The sequence below is a fragment of the Octopus bimaculoides genome, chromosome 10 (assembly GCF_046866305.1).
Source record: "Octopus bimaculoides isolate indiv1 chromosome 10, ASM4686630v1, whole genome shotgun sequence".
Taxonomy (NCBI): Eukaryota; Metazoa; Mollusca; class Cephalopoda; order Octopoda; family Octopodidae; genus Octopus; species Octopus bimaculoides.
In genome coordinates this window covers 93,906,983-93,928,706 of record NC_142937.1, presented here as the reverse complement: position 1 = coordinate 93,928,706, position 21,724 = coordinate 93,906,983, and the positions used below count along the sequence as shown (strand labels likewise).

At 38.0% G+C, this 21,724-nt stretch overlaps 2 protein-coding genes across 2 annotated transcripts in view; both read right to left on the bottom strand.

Moving 5' to 3' along the window:
- Nucleotides 1-12,387: 12,387 nt before the first annotated feature.
- Nucleotides 12,388-16,644, bottom strand: LOC106874591 (protein FAM98A-like). The gene is made up of 2 exons (XM_089359005.1): nucleotides 16,432-16,644; nucleotides 12,388-13,324 (listed from the first exon to the last, which is right to left on the bottom strand). Exons 1-2 carry the CDS (start codon nucleotides 16,546-16,548, stop codon nucleotides 12,407-12,409), a joined length of 1,035 nt encoding a protein of 344 aa, XP_089215131.1. The 5' UTR covers nucleotides 16,549-16,644; the 3' UTR covers nucleotides 12,388-12,406.
- A 3,405-nt stretch (nucleotides 16,645-20,049) lies between these two features.
- The window catches only part of LOC106874592 (uncharacterized), a 33,490-nt gene continuing 31,815 nt past the window's right edge, over nucleotides 20,050-21,724 (bottom strand). The window contains exons 24-25 of the mRNA XM_089359004.1: nucleotides 21,529-21,681; nucleotides 20,050-21,182 (exon numbers count right to left, since the gene is read on the bottom strand). Coding sequence (XP_089215130.1) covers nucleotides 20,364-21,182; nucleotides 21,529-21,681 — 972 coding nt within the window. The 3' untranslated portion in view covers nucleotides 20,050-20,363. The remainder of the gene's footprint in view (nucleotides 21,183-21,528; nucleotides 21,682-21,724) is intronic.

Below are 21,724 nucleotides of genomic sequence, written 5' to 3'. Positions count from 1 at the left end.
TGTTTAGCGGCATTTCATCTGTCTTTACGTTCTGAGTTCGAATTCCTTTCGGGGTCAATAAATGAAGTACCAGTGAAACACTGGGGTCGATGTAAGTAACTAGTCCCCTCACCCCAAATTTCAGGCCTTGTGCCTTTAGTAGAAAAGATTATTATTATTATTATTATTATTATTATTATTAAGGTGGTGAGCTGACAGAATCATTAATGCATGGAACAAAATGTTGGTGGCATTTATCTGTCTGTACATTCTGTGTTCAAATTCCTTGGAGGTTAGCCTTGCTGTTGTCCTTTTGGGGTGAATAGAATAAGTACCAATTGAGCACTAGGATTAATGTGACTAGCCCCCTCCCCTCAAAGTTTCAGGCCTTGTGCTTATAGTAAAGAGGATTATCATTGATTTTGGATTAGCTATGAGTCTGGCAATTTTATCGGTAGGCATTTAGTGAATGAAATTGACCTCAGTTTTTGAGTGGTGTTCTAATCCATTGACCCTGAAAAGCTGGCAGACAAAAGGTGATCTCAGCAGGAATTGAACCCAGAATGATGGAATCGTAGTGCTGTTGGTTGCTACAGTTGAGGAACAGTGTATCTTCACCATTAATGGAGCTGTGACTGTGCTATACTGGAAACTGGAATTCGTTGACTTTGATGCTGTCTTGCTGTTCTTCTCCGCTGTTTTTATTTCCTTTCGTTTTTCTAACCTTTCTAGTGAGGCAGAGATACGTCTTGACTAAGACCTTGGTCCTGAAACTTCAGCAAGCACTGCCATAAACCTGATCTCTGCTCAATCCAAAGAATTTCCTCATCCTTCTCCCTGATCTGCCATCAGGGTGAAGGATGAGGAAATAGGAGACTGTGGAAGACTGAGACAGCAATTATTCCAGTGGTAATTGTTGCACTTGGCACAACATCCAAAATGCTGCCTAAGAGCCTGAAAAATATTGGAATTGTGACTTGCATTATTGACCTGCAGGAAAGTGCCATTCTGTATTCTACAAGAATCCTCAGAATGACACACTGCAAACAAGCACAGGTGGAGTCCCTGTTCAACTTTACCACTGCTTCAATTGTAGAGCAAATTGTGCTCCAACTAACCAGGGTAAATGATATACTGGATCTCTGCTTCACAAACAGTATGGATATCATCCATAATGTGAAAGTGACACCAACATTAGTCTCAGATTACAATATAATAGAGCTGCAGACATACAGCCTCTGTGAAGCACTTGAAATCTTTCCAGTGTGAACTTGCATAAAACAAGCTGGAAATCAATTTAGAAAGAGATCCTCAAACAGGGTTGGCCTAAATCTCTCTCCACCTCAGACAATGACATGAAACTTAAACATGCCTGTAATTCAAGCTAGATGTGACAAATTTGTCCCAGAACACAAGGCCAACACACACAAGAACAAGATCTCTATGGTGAGGAAAAGTCTTACGAGATGCCAAATAAAGATTGCAAAATCCTTGAATAAACATCTCTAAAGTTTTCATCGCTGACTATTCCTAAAGGGTCATGGCAGTAGAGTCCTCAGGCTCCTCCTCCATAGGGTCCTGTCAGAAGCAACTGTCATTATACTTTCCTTCTGCATCCCCAAGCATGACCAACTAAAATTATGGATGTTATCAAACCATCTCATTCTTGACCATCCCCTAGGTCCTCTTGACCAGGAGAATCTTTAACTAATGCCAATCAAGAAAAGGTACAGACACAGGATTGTTCTGATTACCAAGGGCAAGAACCCTCTCCCAACTGCTGAGTCTAAAGCCATTCTCTCACATCATTTCATTCTCTTCCCCAATGTCATCGTCGTTGTTGCTTAATGTCTGCTTTCCATGCTAGCATGGGTTGAACGATTTGACTGAGGACTGGTGGACCAGGAGGTGACACCAGGCTCCAATCTGATTTGGCAGAGTTTCTACAGTTGAATGCCCTTCCTAACGCCAACCACTCCGAGAGTGTAGTGAGTGCTTTTACGTGAGTGAAATTTCCTGGGGGACTTCCTTCTCCATCCTCAGCTTCCTCTTCAAACAAAACTTTAAAAAAGTCAATGAATTTTTGACCGAAAAGGAAAGTTTCGGTCTCCAGTCCTTTCTGCCTTGACCACTGCACAAGCTCTTTTGTTATAGCCACCAGACAGAGGAAAACTAGCTGCCCTTCTCGGTCAAAGAAGAGGCAAGACAATCCTTCACAATGGTCTTAGTCAATTACCAGGTCCTTGCTACACAAAACAACACCTATCTGATATAACACCACAAGGTACCAATGTCCAGACACGGAATGCAGGGCAGTTTTAACAGCCTATGAACCCAATGAGCAGCGGTCTGAGATGGATTGGTATTGTTACATTGGGAGTCTTAGGTGGGATGAGGGGTGGGCATCCAAATGGATAACACTTCACTTTATTTCATATTGTTGACAAACGGTAAAGGAAATAGCAATAGAGATATTAAGAAGTCACTAACATAGTTAAGTGTGAACATACTTAGCTATTGAAGTGTACAATGTATATACACACATATATACACACATTGAAGTGTGCATGCACACACACACAAACATACGTTTTGAAGTGCACACACACACACACACACACACATACGTGCACACACAGAGTCACACACACACACTCACAAACACACACATACACACACACAGGCACAAACAAACACTTACATACACACACACACACACACTTATATACTTATTACACAAAATTATTGGTTGTGCATCTTAGCAATTGTAATTTGTTATATTCTATTAGACAACGAAAACGATACACAGTGTGCTTCTCTCTCTCTCTCTCTTGTTTTTGTAGATGATAATCACATTTGTACACTACGAGTGGATTTGGTAGAAGGAAACTGAAAGAAGCCTTTCCAATGTGTATGCATGTGTTTTAACATCCACTTCTCCATGCTCACCTGGGTTGGATGATATTTATCAAGATGAATTTTCTATGGCAGGATGCCTTTGCTGTTGTCATGACAGACCTTGACCATCGGAGTCGACTAGAAGAGCTTCAACTTTATTCTCTCCAGCCCCGCTGGAGCAGGTCCATTTATAGCTAAGCCACTTTGTACTTCAAGCAAATTTGTACTCTTCTTTTTGTTTCTAGGTACTCTATTGTTATATTCTAATTGCACAGATTTCCTGTCTCTAACTCTTCCTATTGTCCATTGTTTTTTGGTTAGGGGTGTTCTTAATGTTATGCATACTATCATGATTATTGTCAGTATGGCCCATCCCACTACTTATATCATTTCTACAATTACTACCATTAAAGAATTTTAATTTTTCTCTATATCCTGCCTTCTCTAATGTGAAATTATAAAAGTTCTCATTTAGTTTAAATACTTCCTCATTCACTGACAGATTAGTCATGAGGATTGAAATATTTTCTACTATAGATTGGGTTATACTTTTTGGATGATTGCTATTTTTATGAATGTATCTAAAGTTCATATTAGGTTTATGATATGGCTTGTATATGCCTCTACTTAGATCTAAATTAACATCAAGTAAGTTAGCTGAGTTGTTCTCCTCTTCTACTGATATTGAAAGTCTTATGTTTTTAAAAAAACCTAAAAAATATTTTCCTATATTTTTCTGTCCTGGTTTGAGAGGTTAAACAGGGTGAAAAGTGTATCATCCCTGTATAGACCCCCTCCTATTTCAGGGAGTTCCTTATACAGGCAAAATAAAATGTATGTCCCTACTAAGTTTGTTACCTGTGAAGAGTCTGTTGATCCCATAGTTATATTGAACATCACCAGTCTATCCTTTCTCACCCTGTACTTTCCCTCAAATTTTACAATTGATTTTCTAGCCACTTCTACTCTAGTAAGTCCTGAGTTTTCCATAGCAAACATGAGTGTCTTAAGAGAATAGGATTAATTGAAACATAATAATTAGATATGTTGATTTGCATGAATTTTGTCTTATTTTGCAATATTTTGGTAACTTATTTGCTTTATTCTTTAAATTACAACAAAATCAACCTAATGTTCAAAAAAGCTGCCATCATTTTTGCACCATCTGAAACCACCTCTCTGACAGTTCTTTGATCCTTGATTGATTCCAGTTCTTGTCCTTCAAGACAAAGAACTTCTTCACAGAAGCTTCCACCACCTCTTGGTTGATGAAGTGTCATGAGTGCAGGAAATGAGCCATAGATTAGAACAAGTAATAATCTGAAGGAGCCAGGTCCATACTATATGCTGGGAATGGCATCAGTTCAATTCCCTCAAGTTCCTGGAGTTTATTCCAGGTTTTTTGAGCAGTATGAGGTCTTGCATTGTCCTGCTGCAGAAGAGCTCACTTTCAGTTAGCCAATTCCAGGTGTTTTTGCTGTACAATGGCATGCATCTGCTCCAGCTGTTTAGAGTACAGGTTGACATCAATGGTTCGACTGTTTGGAATGAACTTGTAGTGAATTATCCCCTCATAACTCCACCAGATGCAGAGCATTACTTTCTGTTTGAAACACCTATGTTTAGTGACACTTTCTGGACGCTGGCTTCTGATTAACCACTGCTTATGCACATTAGGAATGTAGGAAAATATTTCTCTTGGATTATTACTTTTTGGTCCTGCATGTACAAGCATAACCAAGTGCTTCTGGGATACCATCTTTTACTGTAATGGATGGGTCTTCTCAAGTACAGCAAAATGTCATCTCCTCTGTGAGGCTCAGCATCTTGAGACCAGCCTTCAATACTTAGTCTCATGTCTTCATGGGTCTTCCTCTTCCATGAGTTCCATCCACTTTAAGCAATTGGTACTTCTTTATGCATCTGTCCTCACATAATCAAACCAATATGGTCTTCTCTCTTGCACACATCTGATTCCTCTTATGCCTAACTATTCTCTCAATGCATTAGCACCTTGTTGTACATGCACACTGCACATTCAATGGAGCACACTAGCTTCATTCCTCTCTAGTCTGTGCATGTCTTCTGCATGCAGGGCCCACATTTCACTATTATGTAGCATTGCTGCACATTCACAAGCATCATACGGTTAGCCTTTCACTCAGGGAGACCTTTTGCTGCCAACAGAGGTAACAGTTCTCTGAACTTCCTCCATCCTATTCTTATTCTAGCAATTACACTTTCAGAGCATCCTTCTCCTCTGCTAATATGGTTGCCTAGGTAATAGAAGTTATCTGCTACCTCCAGTTATCTGCCTCTAAGGAATTTGAGTGTGTATATATATATATATATATATATATATATATATATATATATATATATATATATATATATATACACATATACACACACATATATGTGTGTGTGTTTGTGTCTGCTTGTTTTGACATCATGTGATAGTTGTAAATGAGTATTGCTGTTTTACAAGCAAAATCATTCATTTCCAATATTCTGCAAAAACATGTCTGGCCAAGATAGAAATATTAACATATTGGAAACAGGTGAGGGTTAGCAACAGGAACAGCACCCAGTTATTGAAAATCTGCCTAAACAAATTCCATCTGACCCATGCATGCATGAAAAAGTGGGCGTTAAAAGAATTGTGATGATAATGTATACCAAGAGAATTTTAATAAACACAGTCTGTGTTGCTTGCACAAAAGGCTACACATTCATTAGCAGGCTAAGATCCCAGGTGGGCAGGACAGAATTCCAGAATGGGAAGCTGAGAAACTCCAGGGGTGCAGACACTGACAAAAAAGATATTTTTAAAAAGTTGTCAGCCATTCCTGGACACATCTATGAGTGAGGGTCACAGAATACACATCATTCATATGTATTGATGACTCAGGGTTTAGTTAAATATTATCATTTCTCAATCCTACACACCTCATCCCCAACATTCCAATAGTAGCTTACCAATTTCTTAGATTCTATTCTAATCCTTTGTTTTTAACTAAATCCTTCTCCTTCAGAATTACTATCCACCTAACTGTTCAACCCCCAGCCATGTCTTCCAACTCAGTCCCCTGCAACAGGTCAAATGGAACATAAACTGACTTGGCTTCGAGTTTAAAGGGTCTATGAAAAGTCTATGAGTGTTGCTGTCGCCTCCGTCTTGCAGACCTGTAGCTTCGCAAGATATGTCATGTGATAGAAATTTCTTAATTTGTCACTAACCTTTACACAGGAGGAAAGTTTAATAAAGGCGAATATAAATACCAAATAAAAGATATCTTCGTTTTATTCTCCCGTCAATAGACTGTAGTAGTAGTAGTAGTAGTTGTTGTTGTTGTTGTCCTCGTCATGTAGCCCCAGGCCACCTACCCTGATTGAGCAGATTTATGATCAAAGATGTTCCAACCGTGCCCGTTCCGCTTTTTTTTCTTTTTTTTGAATTTTTGTATTTCATTTTGTTTTTTTAAAAAACGGTCCTTATACAGAACGATGTTGTGCAATGTGTTCAATTTTTAAAAAAGTAGGCATTTATTTGAGGGAGATTTGGCTTTAATTTCTAGCACGTCCAAAACCTACGTACAAGTCTCCTTCATTGCATGGTCAAGTAGTTAAATATACTGGGTTCGCGTATTCTTCGAAATAGCAATATTATTAAACCCAGTTTTGTCTTCCATCCTTCTTTGACTCAAAATACATTGTGATAGTGAAAGTAAAAAAAATTCCGAATATCTCCGTCATAAAAGTTAAACATTTCCTTCCCGTATAACAACCACCTTCCTATGATGTCGCATCTTGTTAACTATCTTCTTTTATTTTTTGTTCTGTTTATTTACTGACCACCGCTGGCCTCCTTCAATTCTGCTGATTATAATGTAGAAATATCGAGATGTCGCATTGCCGTGGGGATAAAATTGCTGTCCTCATCCACTACCACCTCATTATAACAAGTCATCAACGAAATTAAAAAAAAACCCGAACTGGACCGACTTGATGAAAATATCGTTTGATATTTCATGTTGTCATGGCATGTGAGCAGAGGGACGAAAAGCACCACATATTTTTATTTCTTCTTCTCTGAATAAGATATCATTCTTATATACGTTTCCATTGTATCAAGAAGCGGTGTGAGAGAATGTCTTAAAACGACATGTGCGTGTATGTGTGCGTGCTTGTGTGTGTACGTGTGTGTGTGTGCGCGCGCTTGTATATATGTACATGTGTATACACACACACACACATGCATTTATGTCTATGGGTGTGTGTGTGTGCCTGAGCGCTAGCTTGTGTGTGTGTGTGTGTGTGTGTGCGCGCATGGATATATTGCATGTATGTATGTTTGTATGTATGTATGTATTCCTGGTTGCAACTGTTGATTGTTATTTAACTGATAAATATGAACTTTCGGGTCACAGGTGACAAAATTCTACTGCATTTACGCCTCTAATTTGTATGGGAAAGCCATTTACGTCACAACAACGCATTTTACCATTTCCACCCTCTCCGCTTAAATGGCCAAAATATAATTAACAGACACTCAACGTCTATCGATACCGGAACCATTTGGTTTTATAATGGAACTTCGTCACACTAATAAAGATTCTGCAGTCGTTTTGTTTTGTCCAAACCTAATTCTGATTGAACATATTTATGGTCAAAGACATAACAATCGTGACCATTTCATCATTTGTGATCGGAAAGAAATTTTAGCTGCTATTTTTAGCAGTTTGCACCACCACCACGTAGAGGCTCCGTCGTTTTTGTTGCTTTATTTACTGATGCCGCCACATCTTTTTAATTCAATGATCAATCTCATGACAGATTTTCTTCGGTTCACCTTTTTCCAATGCTTTATTCTGGCTGACAAGAATTTATACCAAATTAAGTCTGAAGCGATTCCAAAAATCTCTGATATTTCGCCAACGATTCCTCCTCTTTCACATAAGTTATATTTTTTTCCCCAGCCATCAATGGAAATATCTCTTCATTACCTGGAATGGTAGATTCTGGAAATCTTCCTCAAAATTCCACCTTTCTCTCTATCAACATTTTTATTTATTAACCAATAATATTTTTGTTTGTTAAGAACCAGCATTTCTTGTAATTCCTCTCAAGCTTCTCCCTTATTCTCTCTTTATCCTTACGTTGCAATTGTTGATTTCTCTTCCCGTTTTTCTCCGATATGCTAACTCCCCCGGCACGGTTTCGATTCCCGGTTCGAGCTCTCACGTCTTTAAACAGAATGAACACCCCGTGAACCCCTCTCGTCACCCTTACAAACCGAAGATATTGCGATATTATAAAAATAAATATAAAAAATAAATTAATTATTCAGTTACTGATTTATTTAATCATTTTACTCATCAGAACTGAAAATTCACCATTCACGGTCTTCCTCGAATTACGATCTACTGTCTTCAAAATGGAAGTACACACTTGATAATGTAATCTGCGGCACACCGAGTATGCCGTGAAGAAATTATTGCGGGATGGTCATGGTCCAAATACCTTTCATGATACATAGGTTCACTCAGGTCGGACATGGGTTAAGCGTAATACAACTCTCTCTATTGTTCTTCCGCCCCTCCCTTTACTGTTTTCCTGTCTAAATGAATAGTGAAACAGCCACACACACACACATACACTAACTCACGGCTACACATACACACACGCATATAGATAAATAGATAGATAGATAGATAGATAGGTATCTGTGTGTGTATGTGTGTGTGTGTGTGTGTGTGTGCGTGCGTGCGTGCGTACATGTGTATAAATATATAAATAGCTAGCTCGACAGATAGACAGAAATATCAGTGCGAGGCAGGCAATACGTTAGACTTTGGGGGTACATTTGTAGCTGAAGGGAGATAATTGAGACCCTGTGTTTTCCCTCAAGTCGGATTTCTATGGCTGCAAGTGCATTTATGTATACGTACGTACATACATACATATATATCGTTTAACGTCCGCTTTCCATGCTAGCATATATATATATATATATATATATATATATATATATATATATATATATATATATATATATATATATATACGCACACACACACACACACATTATCATCATTATTTTACATCCACTTTGCATGATGTAATGGGTTTTACAGTTCAAAAGGATTTGACACATCAAATGACAATGTTGTGCTCCAACAGTCTTGGCTTGGTTTCCCCGGCTGGATGCTCTTTCTAATGCCGACCACTTTACAAAGTACAGTAGATGCTTTCTTTCATGGCATCAACATCAGTGATGTTGCCTTGCAACTGGCAAGACTAAAGATCTTTTACATCAAACAAAGAACTGAAGTGAGAAGGTGATGATTTTTAGGCAGGGTGATGAAAGGGAAAACTATTATGAGAAGAACACATTTATTATTGTGAGGATGTACTATTGGGGAAGAAAAGGTAGGGGGAGAAAGACGGGGTGGGGTGGGGTAGAAGTGTGATCAGGTGAGGCGTGTACCGGTTATCTAGCTCTATATTTTTTTCCCAGCCATCAATGGCAATATTTCTTCATTACCTGGAATGGTAGATTCTGGAAGCCTTCCTCAAATTCCTTTTTCTCAATCAACATTTTTATTTATTAACCAGTAATGTTTTTGTTTGTTAAGAATGAGCATTTCTTGTAATTCTTCTCAAGCTTTTATCATATGATTGTTGATCTCTCTTCCCATTTTTCTCTGATATATCAGGGTGTTTGGGAACTAATTGCATTTTACCAGAAATGATATAAAAACTAATGTAAACTATGTTTATCTGAATAGTTTTAATCGAGAATGTAATCACCACCATTTTCAATGACTGCAGTCCAGCAGGAAAGTAATTTTTTGATGCCACATTCAAAGAAACTTATTTCTTTTCCTGAAAAAAAAAAAAAAAGGTCTGTTTGACTGTTTTCAACTTCTTCTCTGTTTCAGAATGTTTTGCCTCTCATAAAATGTTCTGGGAATCTAAACAGATGGAAATCCATAGATGCTAAGTCAGATGAGTATGGAGGAAGTGGAAGAACTTCCCATCCTAACAATCTTATTTTTGTTTGGGGGGGGGTGATTTGAAGAGTGTGGTTGTGTCATGCTGGAGAAGAACACCTTTTCTGTTTACCAAAGCTGACCACTTTCAACATAATTTTTCATTTACACGATCAACTTGTTGGCAATAGACATCTGCATTGATGGTCTTTCCATGTTCCAGTAACTCATATACCTTTCATGTTCCACCAAACACAAAGTAAGGATGGGTTTCTGGTTTTGGTGTTGGCACTGGCTTCTCATTATGTGATAACCATTGTCTTTTTAGTTTTCTGTTGTGATGCAAAGCCCATTTTTCATCACCTGTAATATTGTGCTGCAAAAATGACAGGTTGTTATTCCTGGTTAGAAGACTGCTGCAGAGGGTAGAACATTCTGTTTAGGTTCTCAAGCATAAGCTCATGTGGAACCCAAATTCCCTCTTTGCATGTTTGCCCAATAGTTGAACATGGCATTAAATTTTTGCACTAAATCTCTGATGCTTTGACATGGATCTGATACAATAGTTTCATTCAGAGTCTATAGCGAGGTTTGTCAGATATGTCACAGTTGCCATCTTTAAACCTTTTCAACCACAGCTGACATGTATGAGCTTTCACTGCATCCAGCTACAATTCACAAATGTTTTTCATTGCTTCTGTAGCAGTACTTTTCTTTCGAAACTCATAAAGTAAGCAATGGAGAATATGTTGTTTCATAAAGTTCTTATCTTCCATGGGGCTAATTACCAAAATAACTATGAATGACACACAAGCAGACAGAAGAGATGACATACCATTTCTAGACATTTCCTGCCCATTTGACCTTGGCTCTGACGTGATTGGTTGATTCATATTTCAGAACGGTGGAAAAACACAATTAATTTCCAAACCCCCTAATATATAATCACACTTGTGTGTATGACTTTGTCTTTGTCTTTTGCTGTCTTCAGTCTTTGAGCTGCAGCCATGCTGGGGTACCACTTACAGAAGTCTTAGTTGACCATATCAACCCTCTGTTTAATTTCATTTTACAGTTATTCAATCAAACTTTAGTTGTTGATCAGCAAAGTTATGAGACAGAAACAAACTAGAGACCACTTTGCAGAAATTTAGAATTGTTTTGTATTTTTAAATAGTATTTAGTAACATCAGTGATCAATGTCATTGTTTTAATGACCTTTCCCATGTTTATGTGGGTCTGGTGGAGTTTTTGAGGGAGACTCACTATAGCCTGCGATGTTTTTCATGAAAGACTGGAAACCAAAGATTTCAGATCATGTGTCCTCTGACTTCTTCCAGTTCAGTCCAATGAAAAATAGCCTTCAGGGAAAATCTGATGACACATGGTGATGTGGAAGTGCTTGTGAAGAAGTGGCTGCAACAACAGAGGATTGAAGTGGGTTGAACAATGATGCAAATTATAGTTTGTCGAGTCCTACTTTGTATAAAGAGTTACTCTACTAATACATGCAATTTGAACAACGTATGTCAGTTAAATAAAATGTCCACTTTTGGTCCAACCCTCACACACATAAATATGATATTATGTAATGAACTATAATATAATAACTCTTCAGTATTGTTAAAATATAATATAATAACTCTTCAGTATTGTTAAAATATAATATAACTCTTCAGTATTGTTAAAGCATATGGATCATTGTCCTGGTGGTGACCTCAACAGGAATTCTGTTGCATGAAAGACAGCAGATGCACCAAACACTAAAGCCCAGGAGACCAGAATAGGTCAATATGCTAAAATCTCTTAACAAAAGAATAGCGCTAGAAGATAAAGGCTCCCACACTTTAGTTGGACATCATGAAATTGTCAACAGATAGTTCTGTATTGTCCACTTGTAACCAAAACATTCAATGCATAAATCAATTTTGAGTTCTGAAATTGAAAACACTTTATTAAATATGTAATCAAAGAATCTGATTCTGCAATTTTTGTTCTGATACAACAAAAAGTTGAGATGAAGCTAACCAATTCCAGCAAGGACAAATTCAGCAGCCGAGGGGCTTTCTGGCACTTTTTCATTTTTCCTATTCATGAAGACACCCTTCTGGTCAACAATTTGGAAAATGGCCAAATAATTACTGCATAGCAAGTACAAAGTCAAAGGGACAGCCTTTCTCTAACTTGATCCCCTGGTAAAAATATTGCTAGGGTTTTGAGAAGATTAATGTCAATGTAACTGGAATGAGTAAGTTAACAGGACCTATGGTCACTCCTGATCAAAAGATATCGACATACAATCAGTCTGAGACATGTGATGATGATGATGATGATAAAAATAATGCTTTCGAGTTTTGGCACAAGGCCAGCAATTTCAGGGGAAGGAGAGATCGATTAGATCGACTCCAGTGGTCAATTGATACTTATTTTATCAAACCCGAAAGGATGGAAAGCAAAGTTGACTGTCGGGGAATCTGAGAAAAAATAATAATAATAAAATGACAAACAAAATTGAACAAGTGTGAAAAATTATTTTAATGTTTACGGAATTTCTTTTCTTTCCCAAACCCACCCCGACGACCTCCTCTTCCTCCTCCTCCTTCAGCCCTCTTCTTGAAGGAAGGCATTTCTCTTGGGATATCATGTTCCCAAGCCCGACCTCCACGATCAGGTACACTGCCAATCAACACTTTATTAATTTCACACTTGGTTACCTCCCTTGCCTTGCCACTGCTGGTTTTCTGGTGGTTTAAAAGGCTCTGTCTACTGGACAACAGCTTCGGGATGGACACGGGACATCTTGATTGCAGCTTACCTCGTTTAGGGGTATAGACCTTGAGAATTTCGTTAGTTAACGACTTAGACCACATGAACGATTGAACCGTGACATCAATTCTTTTAAGCAACATCTCTCGTCTCACTTCATACTCACAGTTCAAACTGGCAATTATTTCCTCAAGTTTCGCCCATTGTTCGGCAGTAAGCGAGTGAGTCAGAGCACATTTCTCAACACTGTTCGGATATTTTTCTATGATATTCTTCAGTGTACTTTCAATATCTGCAAAGAGTTTTTCTGGCATGACATCAGTTGGGGTGTTGTGGAGATCCAATGCGGTCAGGGCAGTTTTCAGCAAGAATGCTACTTCTGTTTCGTCGTCTTGTTTCCTTTTTTTCTCTCCCACAATTAAAGGAGTAGGTTTGTTGATGTAGATGATTCTAGAAGTGGACAGTTCAGTTGTAAGATAATCAAGAAGTTGCAAACGGGATTCACGGTTGTTTAATCTCTCTTCAACTGGCCCTGATATGAGTGTTTGATAAGGGCAGTCCAGTTCTCGCAGGAGGGCACTGACCTCCAACAAAAAGGAACCAAAATCATCTTTGTTTGTGATGGCATTCACATGTTCTTCAAGTTCAGCAATAGTTTCCAGTTCCAAACTGAGCCATGACACAACCTGTAATGAGAAACCAGAAATTAGACCAATCACATCATTCCTAGACATTCCATTTAAACAAATAGACATTTATTTCTTTTTATTTTGGCAACTTTAGCTGGATAATGCCCAAACACCGATGATGATGATGATGACAACGACGACGATGACACCTCTTCCAATGTCATCACATTCTACTTTTGAACAATGCCTCTTATAATTGTTCTTTGAAGGGGGTGTTCAAAATATCCCTTATCAGTCTTGTTATATATAAAAAAGAATCCTAAAGCTTTCTACATGTTTGTAAAAGAATCTGCCTCAGTGCACTGCAAGACAGAGGTCTTACTGAGTGATGCTTGCACCCCCTCAGCCGTCTTGACTATCTTAGAGATGTGGTTTGTCCAATGCAGATCGTTGTTTACAATAATGTCCAGATCACGTCTGCTAGAAGACTTCTTGAGATTGGTGTTGCTGAGGGAGTATGTAAAGGCTGGGTTTTGCCTACCAAAATGCATGGTTACGCACTTGTCCACAGTTAGGTTGAGTTGCCTGTCAGAGATCTATTGCTGCATTGTATCCTGGTCTGATTGCAGGAAAGATCTATAACGCATAGGATCTGTTCTTTTTATTTCAAGGTACAGCTTGATGTCTTCTGCATATTTCAGCACCGTGACATTCCTCAAGTTGTCATCTATGTCCCTAATATATGTAACAAACAATAGGGGTCCAAGAAAGGATCCCTGTGGTACACCAGAAGTCATCTTGTAGGATGACGAATGATGTCCTAGAACCGTAACTACCTCTTTCCGACCGAGAATGAAGGACTTCAGCCAGTTATAGAGATCATCTTTCACACCCATTACTGAGAGTTTTGCCATGAATCAAACTGAAGGCTTTAGAAAAGTCAAGGTAGACAGCATCCAGCCATGAGCCACCAACAATAACTCGGGTGACATCCTCAAGAAACTCGATGAGTTGGCTACAGCAGCTGGAGTTAGGGATAAATCCAAATTGTGAAGGTCAAATAAGGCTGTGAAAGGTCCAAAAGTTCCAGAGTGTTCCTCTGACACAGGACTCCATCAGTTTGGCGATGCAACTAGTAAAGCTGACTGGACGGTAGCTGACAGGTGATGTACGATCACCTTCTTTGAACAGAGGAATGACACTGGCAATTTCCCAGTGCTCCGCAGTGACAGTTAAGGCAGAATTGAAAAAAGAATGAAAGCTGGTGCAAAAGAAAGAACCCGCCACGTTTGAGAAGCAAATAAGTAACACCATCAAAACCAGGAGAGGCGTAGTTGCGCTAGTTCTTGAGGGGGCATTGCAGGTGTGATTTTCACAGATGTTATGGAATTGGATGTCAGAGTTGGTGAAGAAGGTACACTTGGATTTTCAACAGTGAAAATGCTTCCGATCTGTGTGGGGATTGTAAAGAGGGCCAACTGGAGAGTGAGGTCTCTGCTTCAAACATACATATTTCATATGCAACATGTGTAATATTAACAGAATGGAGATCTTGACAAATTCATTTCTTCAAAACATTGAAACAGTTTCATCACTTGGTGAAATATTTGTTGAGAATAATGACAATATTTACCTACACACAAACCCACACACAACAAATACATACACCAACATTGTTTTAACTCTCGATTGAGGAGGCGCATTTTACACTTTTGATACAAAATAATGACAATACAATACCTCACCGAAGTACTAAAGGTGTAAAAATGCATCGAAAGAGTTGTAGTGATATTAAATACATGACGTTCAGTCTGTTTTCTATCGCTAATCTTATCTATAGATGTAACAACACGTGTTTTAAACGGCTGGCGGCAAACAATAAATAGAAAACGTTCATAGAATGGGAAATGAATTTGGTTGTGAGGGAGAGAAATTTCGGGTACGATCCCTTCGCGTGTGTGAGAGAGAATTTGTGTGTGTTCGGAAAACATATCTTTCTCCGATGAAAGGGTCCTTCCTTAAACCGGTAGATTTCTGTCCCCCAGGGCAAAGTAAATTAATCCACTTACCAAGCTGTTTCTAGAATTAGATAAGTTTGGGGTACCACGAGAAACGGTAAGTTCTGAAATTTCAGAGAACAGAGGCCTCTTTGTCGAATAAGGTCTTAAATAAATATCTTGTCCTTTAATTTCAAAATCTTTGTTTTATTTTGGAAAGTGGCGATGGTGCCAACACACCCGGGAGTCTTATCGTTTTTTTCCTTCTTAAATTGCATCACACTGACTTTCCACCAAATTACGTTTTTTTTTTAATACTAGTTTTGTCAGTATCGAGCAGACCCAGGGTCAAAGGCATTCCAGCCATGACCATTTAGACTTTTTTTTTAATGTTCAAGGAACCTAGGTCCATATTAACCAGCGTGTCCTTTTCAACGATGGCGTGGGACGTAATTAGAGGGAGATTTGGTAGCTATGTCTAGTAGACGGAGGGACCATGTAGAGGGTCCGTCGTTAGCTCGTACTGGAGTATCGGAGGGGGCCAGAGAGCCTAGAAAACACATTGGATCCCAAATTCTCACCACTTACCCCGGAACATATATTTGCAACATTGATTAAATAAATAATTGAAGTTGCTTTAACAATTACGAGAACGACATTTTATAAAATCATTAAAAGGTATCACAAATAAGCTACAACATTATTAGGCGGGGAAGCCCCCCCACACTATATATATATATATATATATATATATATATATATATATATACATATATATATATATACACACACACACACACATATATATATATATATACACACACACACACATATATATATATATATATATATATATATATATATATATAAAGGGTTGTTCCTAAGGGTTGCAAACCTAGCTTTACTAAAGACAAGACTTGTTTAACCCCGAGTGAGAAAACCTGTGATGAGAGGCATTACAGCCGTGACCACCACATATTTTTACATATATTAAGGAATACATAGTCAAATGCGTTCTTCCTAATTTTATTTTTTTAAAAGATGGTACGGTGTGTTTGAGGAGAAACTGGCTCCTATTTCTAACAGCAACAGTGAAGCCTTAGTCTTGGCTGAATCGTAGAAACGTCTTTCATGGAGAAATAATAATCAAAAGAAAGATGTACTTGCCTCGGTGAAAGGAACTGAACAGGGTTCATCCAGCAATACTTTCTTAATGCTTTCATCTTCACACAATTCTTTCGAATAGCCAAGATCGTTGAGCGAATCTAGAATATCACACTCCATCGGAGAGAATTCAGCGAAACTGAATCAAAATCACCAGAAAATAATAACAAAAATAATAATAACAAAAAAATAATTAAATCACAAAAGAGGTACGAGAAAAACGGGGTTATTTCCCTTGTTTCCTTCTCTCTCTCTCTCTCTCTCTCAGTCTTTCTATCTTTTTATTTTCTATTTCTCCCCCTCTCTCTCTCAGTCTTTCTATCTTTTTTGTTTTCAATTTCTCTCTCTCTCTCTCTCTCAGTCTTTCTATCTTTTTGTTTTCAATTTCTCTCTCTCTCTCTCTCTCTCTCTCTCTCAGTCTTTCTATCTTTTTATTTTCTATTTCTCCCTCTCTCTCTCTCAGTCTTTCTATCTTTTTTGTTTTCAATTTCTCTCTCTCTCTCTCTCTCAGTCTTTCTATCTTTTTGTTTTCAATTTCTCTCTCTCTCTCTCTCTCAGTCTTCCTATCTTTTTGTTTTCTATTTTTCCCTCTCTCTCTCTCAGTCTTTCTATCTTTTTGTTTTCTATTTCTCTCTCTCTCTCTCTCTCAGCCTTTCTATCTTTTTGTTTTCTACTTCTCTCTCTCACTCTCTCCCTCTTTCTTTCTCTTCTATTACTCCTCTCCCCATTTCTGTCAATCTCAGTTGGAGTTTTCAGTAATTATGTATGGGGTAATACACCGTGCCATGCATCTTTTCCACTCATATTTACAAATTTGGAAAAATTTTCTGAAAAACCAAGGATATAAAAAGTTATGAAGGGTTATATGAGATGCTTCAACCAGAATTACGCCAAGTTTTTTAAAGGAAATTGCAGAACAAATCCTTTCAATTTTGATATACTTTTTCCAAAAGTTCATCATATATATATATATATATATATATATATATGAGAATGTGTGTCCGTCTGTGTGTGTGTGTGTGTCAATATGTGTGCATCACTAAACCTGGAGAACTACCCAACTAATTTCATTCAAGTTTTACACATGCATTATTTAGGGTCCATGGAGTGTTATGAGCCAAAAAATTTCATCTTCTTGCCTAATGCGAGCCTAGAGCAATCTCTTAGACTGTTTCAGTATTAGAAATTTGTAACAAAACTGTCCGATGAACGGGAACGTGAAACTCCGAGTAACAGTTTTTTGTTATATTTCTGCTGCTTTTAAATAAAGTGTATATATATATATATATATATTTATACATCATCATCATTTCATGTCCACTTGCCATGCTGGTATGGGGTGGATGGTTTGACGGGAGTTGACAAGGCTGGAGAGCTGCACCAGGCTTCACTGGGTTGGACGGTTTGACTGAGGACTGGCAAGCCAGAAGGCTGCACCAGGCTTTACTCTGATCTGGCAAAGTTTCTACATTCTAACGCCAACCATTCCAAGAGTGTAATGGGTGCTTTTACATGCCACTGGCACGAGGGCCAGTCAGGCGGTTCTGGCAGTGACCATGCTCAAAAGGTGTTTTTTACATGCTACCTGCACAGGAGCCAGTTCAGTGGCACTGGCAATACAAGGTTAATCCCAAAGTAAGGTCTCCAAAAATATTTAGAAATCACAGAAACGTTTATTGTCAATCATTTTAAAGTCTGAACATTTATCTATTTTTCTACATCATCACCATTTCAATCAATGCATTTTTGTAGGTGCTGGGGCAATTTTTGTATGCCCATGTCATACCAGCTCACCGCCATGTCGTTGAAGAAGCATTGAACCTCATCTCTCACCTCATCATTGCTGAAGTGCATTCCGGCCAAATGTTCTTTCACCTTAGGGAACAAGTGGTGGTCACTGGATGCCAAGTCCGGACTATAAGATGGGTTGCTGTTTATGGTCCTGTGTGAGCATTCTATGAATGGTGCTTCAGGAAACCTCAGGAACCAAAATGCGGAGATCATCCAGAATGATCCACCGATTTTCACGCAGGATTTGCTCAACCTTTGCGACTGTCTTATCAGAAATTGATGGTTGCCCGCTTCTTTCTTTGTCCTGAATTTCAGTACGATCAGCAGCAAACTCCCTACACCACTTGCGGACGTTTTTGACATCCATGCATGACTCACCATACACTTCTGTTAATTGGCGATGAATTTCAATCAGTTTAATGCCTTTTGCATTCAAAAACTGAATAACTGTGTGAACTTCACACTTGGTGGCAGCGTCAATCGGGAGCTCCATCAGATATGACTGCCAAGCCAAGACTGAGCGTAGCAGTGAGGCATGCGCAGGGGCAGGGGCAGGGGCATGCACAACAAACACAACAGTGTTGCCAATAGCTACATGCACAGTTTCCCTACGTCCCCAACGCTTTGGAGACCTTACTTGTAGGATTAACCTCGTATATAAAATATTGTCTCTCGGTATTTTGCAACTCTATCTAAATGTTATGACTCTAACCTTTTTAGAAAGCAAATGTTCATTATAATCTTTTACTTGTTTAAATTATTAGACTGCAGTCCATGCTGGAGCACCATCTTGAAGGGTTTTGGTCAAATGAATTGACCCCAGTACGTTTTTTTTTCAAAAGCCTGGTACTTATCTATCAATCTCTTTTGCCAAGTTGCTTAGTTGTGGGAACATAAACAAACCAATACTTGTCAGCACCAGCTGTGGAACAATCTCAAAGACAAACACACACACACACACACACACACACACATGCATACATACATACAAACATACGTACAGTTACTCTATCCAGATTACAAGTTCAGGTTTATACCAGTAATTATCGGGGCCCTGGAATATGTAACACGCTACCTAAATTTCAATCTTGAAAAATTAGGTTTCTCAAAACCAGAAAGTAGAAAGCTGATTCAAAGACCACAGATCGAATCCATCACTGGAGTTGTAAAAATCTGTAAAACTTTCCAGAAGTTTATCATTTAAATATATATGAGCATGTCTAGATTGAGAATACATACATAAAGCAAAACATGCAAATCTACACATACATGCATGCATACATACATACATACATACATACATACATACATACATACATACATACATACTAAATACCATGTTGTTGATGTTGAAATTCCAATGAAGGAACCTTGGGTCTAGGTTAGAAACTGGTTCTTTCTCTATGGGCAAGAAATCTTGAAATAAACTGAATAACATACATAAATGACATACATACATACATACATACATACAAACATACACACACATACATACATACATACATACATGCATACACACACACATACATACAATCATACGTACATACATACATACATACATACAAACATACATACATATCCACAACAGAGATCTGTTAGTTTCCATTTACCAAATCCACTCATAAGGCTTTTGTCAACCTGGGGTTACAAAAGACAAGATGCCATACGGTGGGACCGAACCTTGTACTATGTGCTTGGGAAGCAAACTTCTTACACCACAACCATGCCTTCACAATTCTAGTAATTATAGATAACTTTTAATCCACACTTCGTTATACAATACACTAATTGGGAAGCAATAAGGTCTGTTCAAGAACAAAAACTGAATGCTTATTTGTTTTGTTTATCTTTTTTAATTGTAATTTTTTTTATTTCATAGGATACATGTTTTATAATTTTCGTTTCAATTAAACATTTATGTCAGAAATGATTGAAAGAAACTATTTTATTTTAATTATAAAACCATTTATTTTAATAATATTCTAGTTGCTAAAAAAAAGCTGATGCAACCAGTTTAAGATTCAAACATTGAAAATAAATTTATTTTTGACTCTCATTTATGCAACCAATTGCTTAGGTGTACAAGAAATTGGATCCATAATTCTGGTGGTATCAGCTTTTTCGGTCAGCTAGGGTTCAGTTTTCTACTGAAACTCATAACGAGGCGTTGTGACAACCTTTCCAAGTCGAGTGCGTTGTTGTCTTGGAGATTCAGTAGTGTGCGATGTAGTTTTGCCTGCTTCTCTTAAAGTTGCAGGCTTCAAGGTGGTGGTTTTCTCGACTGAGGGTGTCGTAGAGTGTGTTTCTCCAAGAGACAATTCCTGATTAGCAGGTTCTGTTTGTCTTCTTTCTTTGACAGCAAATGTCATTGGAGTGACAGTTGGATTGTGTGTTGTAGTTTCTTCGCCTTGAGCTTTAAGGATTCTATGTAACTCAGATGGCTTTGTCACTGGAGTAGTGCTTTGCACACGTCTCTGAGTATCTTCCTTAAGGTTTTTCTTCAAGTCAACGTGCCGTGTTATTGGTACAGTGATTCTCAACCCGGGGGCAACTGTTTCTCTCCTTTCTTGAAGTTCATGTTCTCTGGTTGAGACAATGGTTTCGGGTGTTGTTGTTCTTTTCAGTATATCAGACAGAAGTGTCTCTGTAGTTATAGATGGAGTAGTGCTTGTTGGTTGACTGCTACGTTCTGCAGCACGAGCATGTCTGCTATTAACAACTGGTTTATTAGTTTCTTTTGTCTTTGGAACTTCACTTTCTCTCTCTTGAACTGGTTTAGATGTGGTCGTTGTAATAGTTCTTTCGGTGGTTCCTGGAACTAATGACTTGAGGTCAACATTTTTTACTTTCTGTAGTCCTAATATGACAGATTCATAGGAAGGTCGAGTGATTAGGATATCAATTGGTACAGGAATAGATGTGATTAGGTAAATCTTTGATCCAGCATGTAGATGTACGTTAACCTAGGAATAAAAAGAAAAGAAAAGGGATAAGTGTTTGTTCAATGGAAAAAAAAAGAAAGATTTCTGTAATACAAATTTATATTTAATGGGACATAAGTGGTTGTGTATGTTGATGATAGTTTTGTTATTCCTGTAGACTAAAGCAGCCACAGATTTGTCTCTGGCAAATAAACATATTCAACTGTTATGGATATCTATCCATCTCACTATAATAAATGAACAATAATGGGGAGGTACAGTCCTCTGGTGCTAGAGAATTAAACCAACGGAAGACTTATGGCTATTTGAAATATAAAAAAAAAAACATTTAAGAAAAAATTGTTTTAAATAAAAATTTTTCTCTCACCATTTTACTCTTCATCATTTGTTGGACAATAATTTCAATTTTATTGATCTGTGATTCAGGGACAGTCTTGATGACAAGGTAATCACGAAGTAAGTATTTAATCCAATCTCTGACGTGTCCAAGAACAGTTACCACAGGTTGAGGTAAAGGTTTCTATAATGAACAAAAGCAGGTATTTTACATATAATAGTTTCAT

Coding starts and splice junctions, on each gene's coding strand:
- LOC106874591 (XM_089359005.1), bottom strand. CDS start 16,548: ATGGAGTGTGATATTCTAGATTCGCTCAACGATCTTGGCTATTCGAAA. Junction 13,325..16,431: donor GTTCAGTTCCTTTCACCGAG/GCAAGTACATCT, acceptor TTCTCATTACAG/GTTGTGTCATGGCTCAGTTT.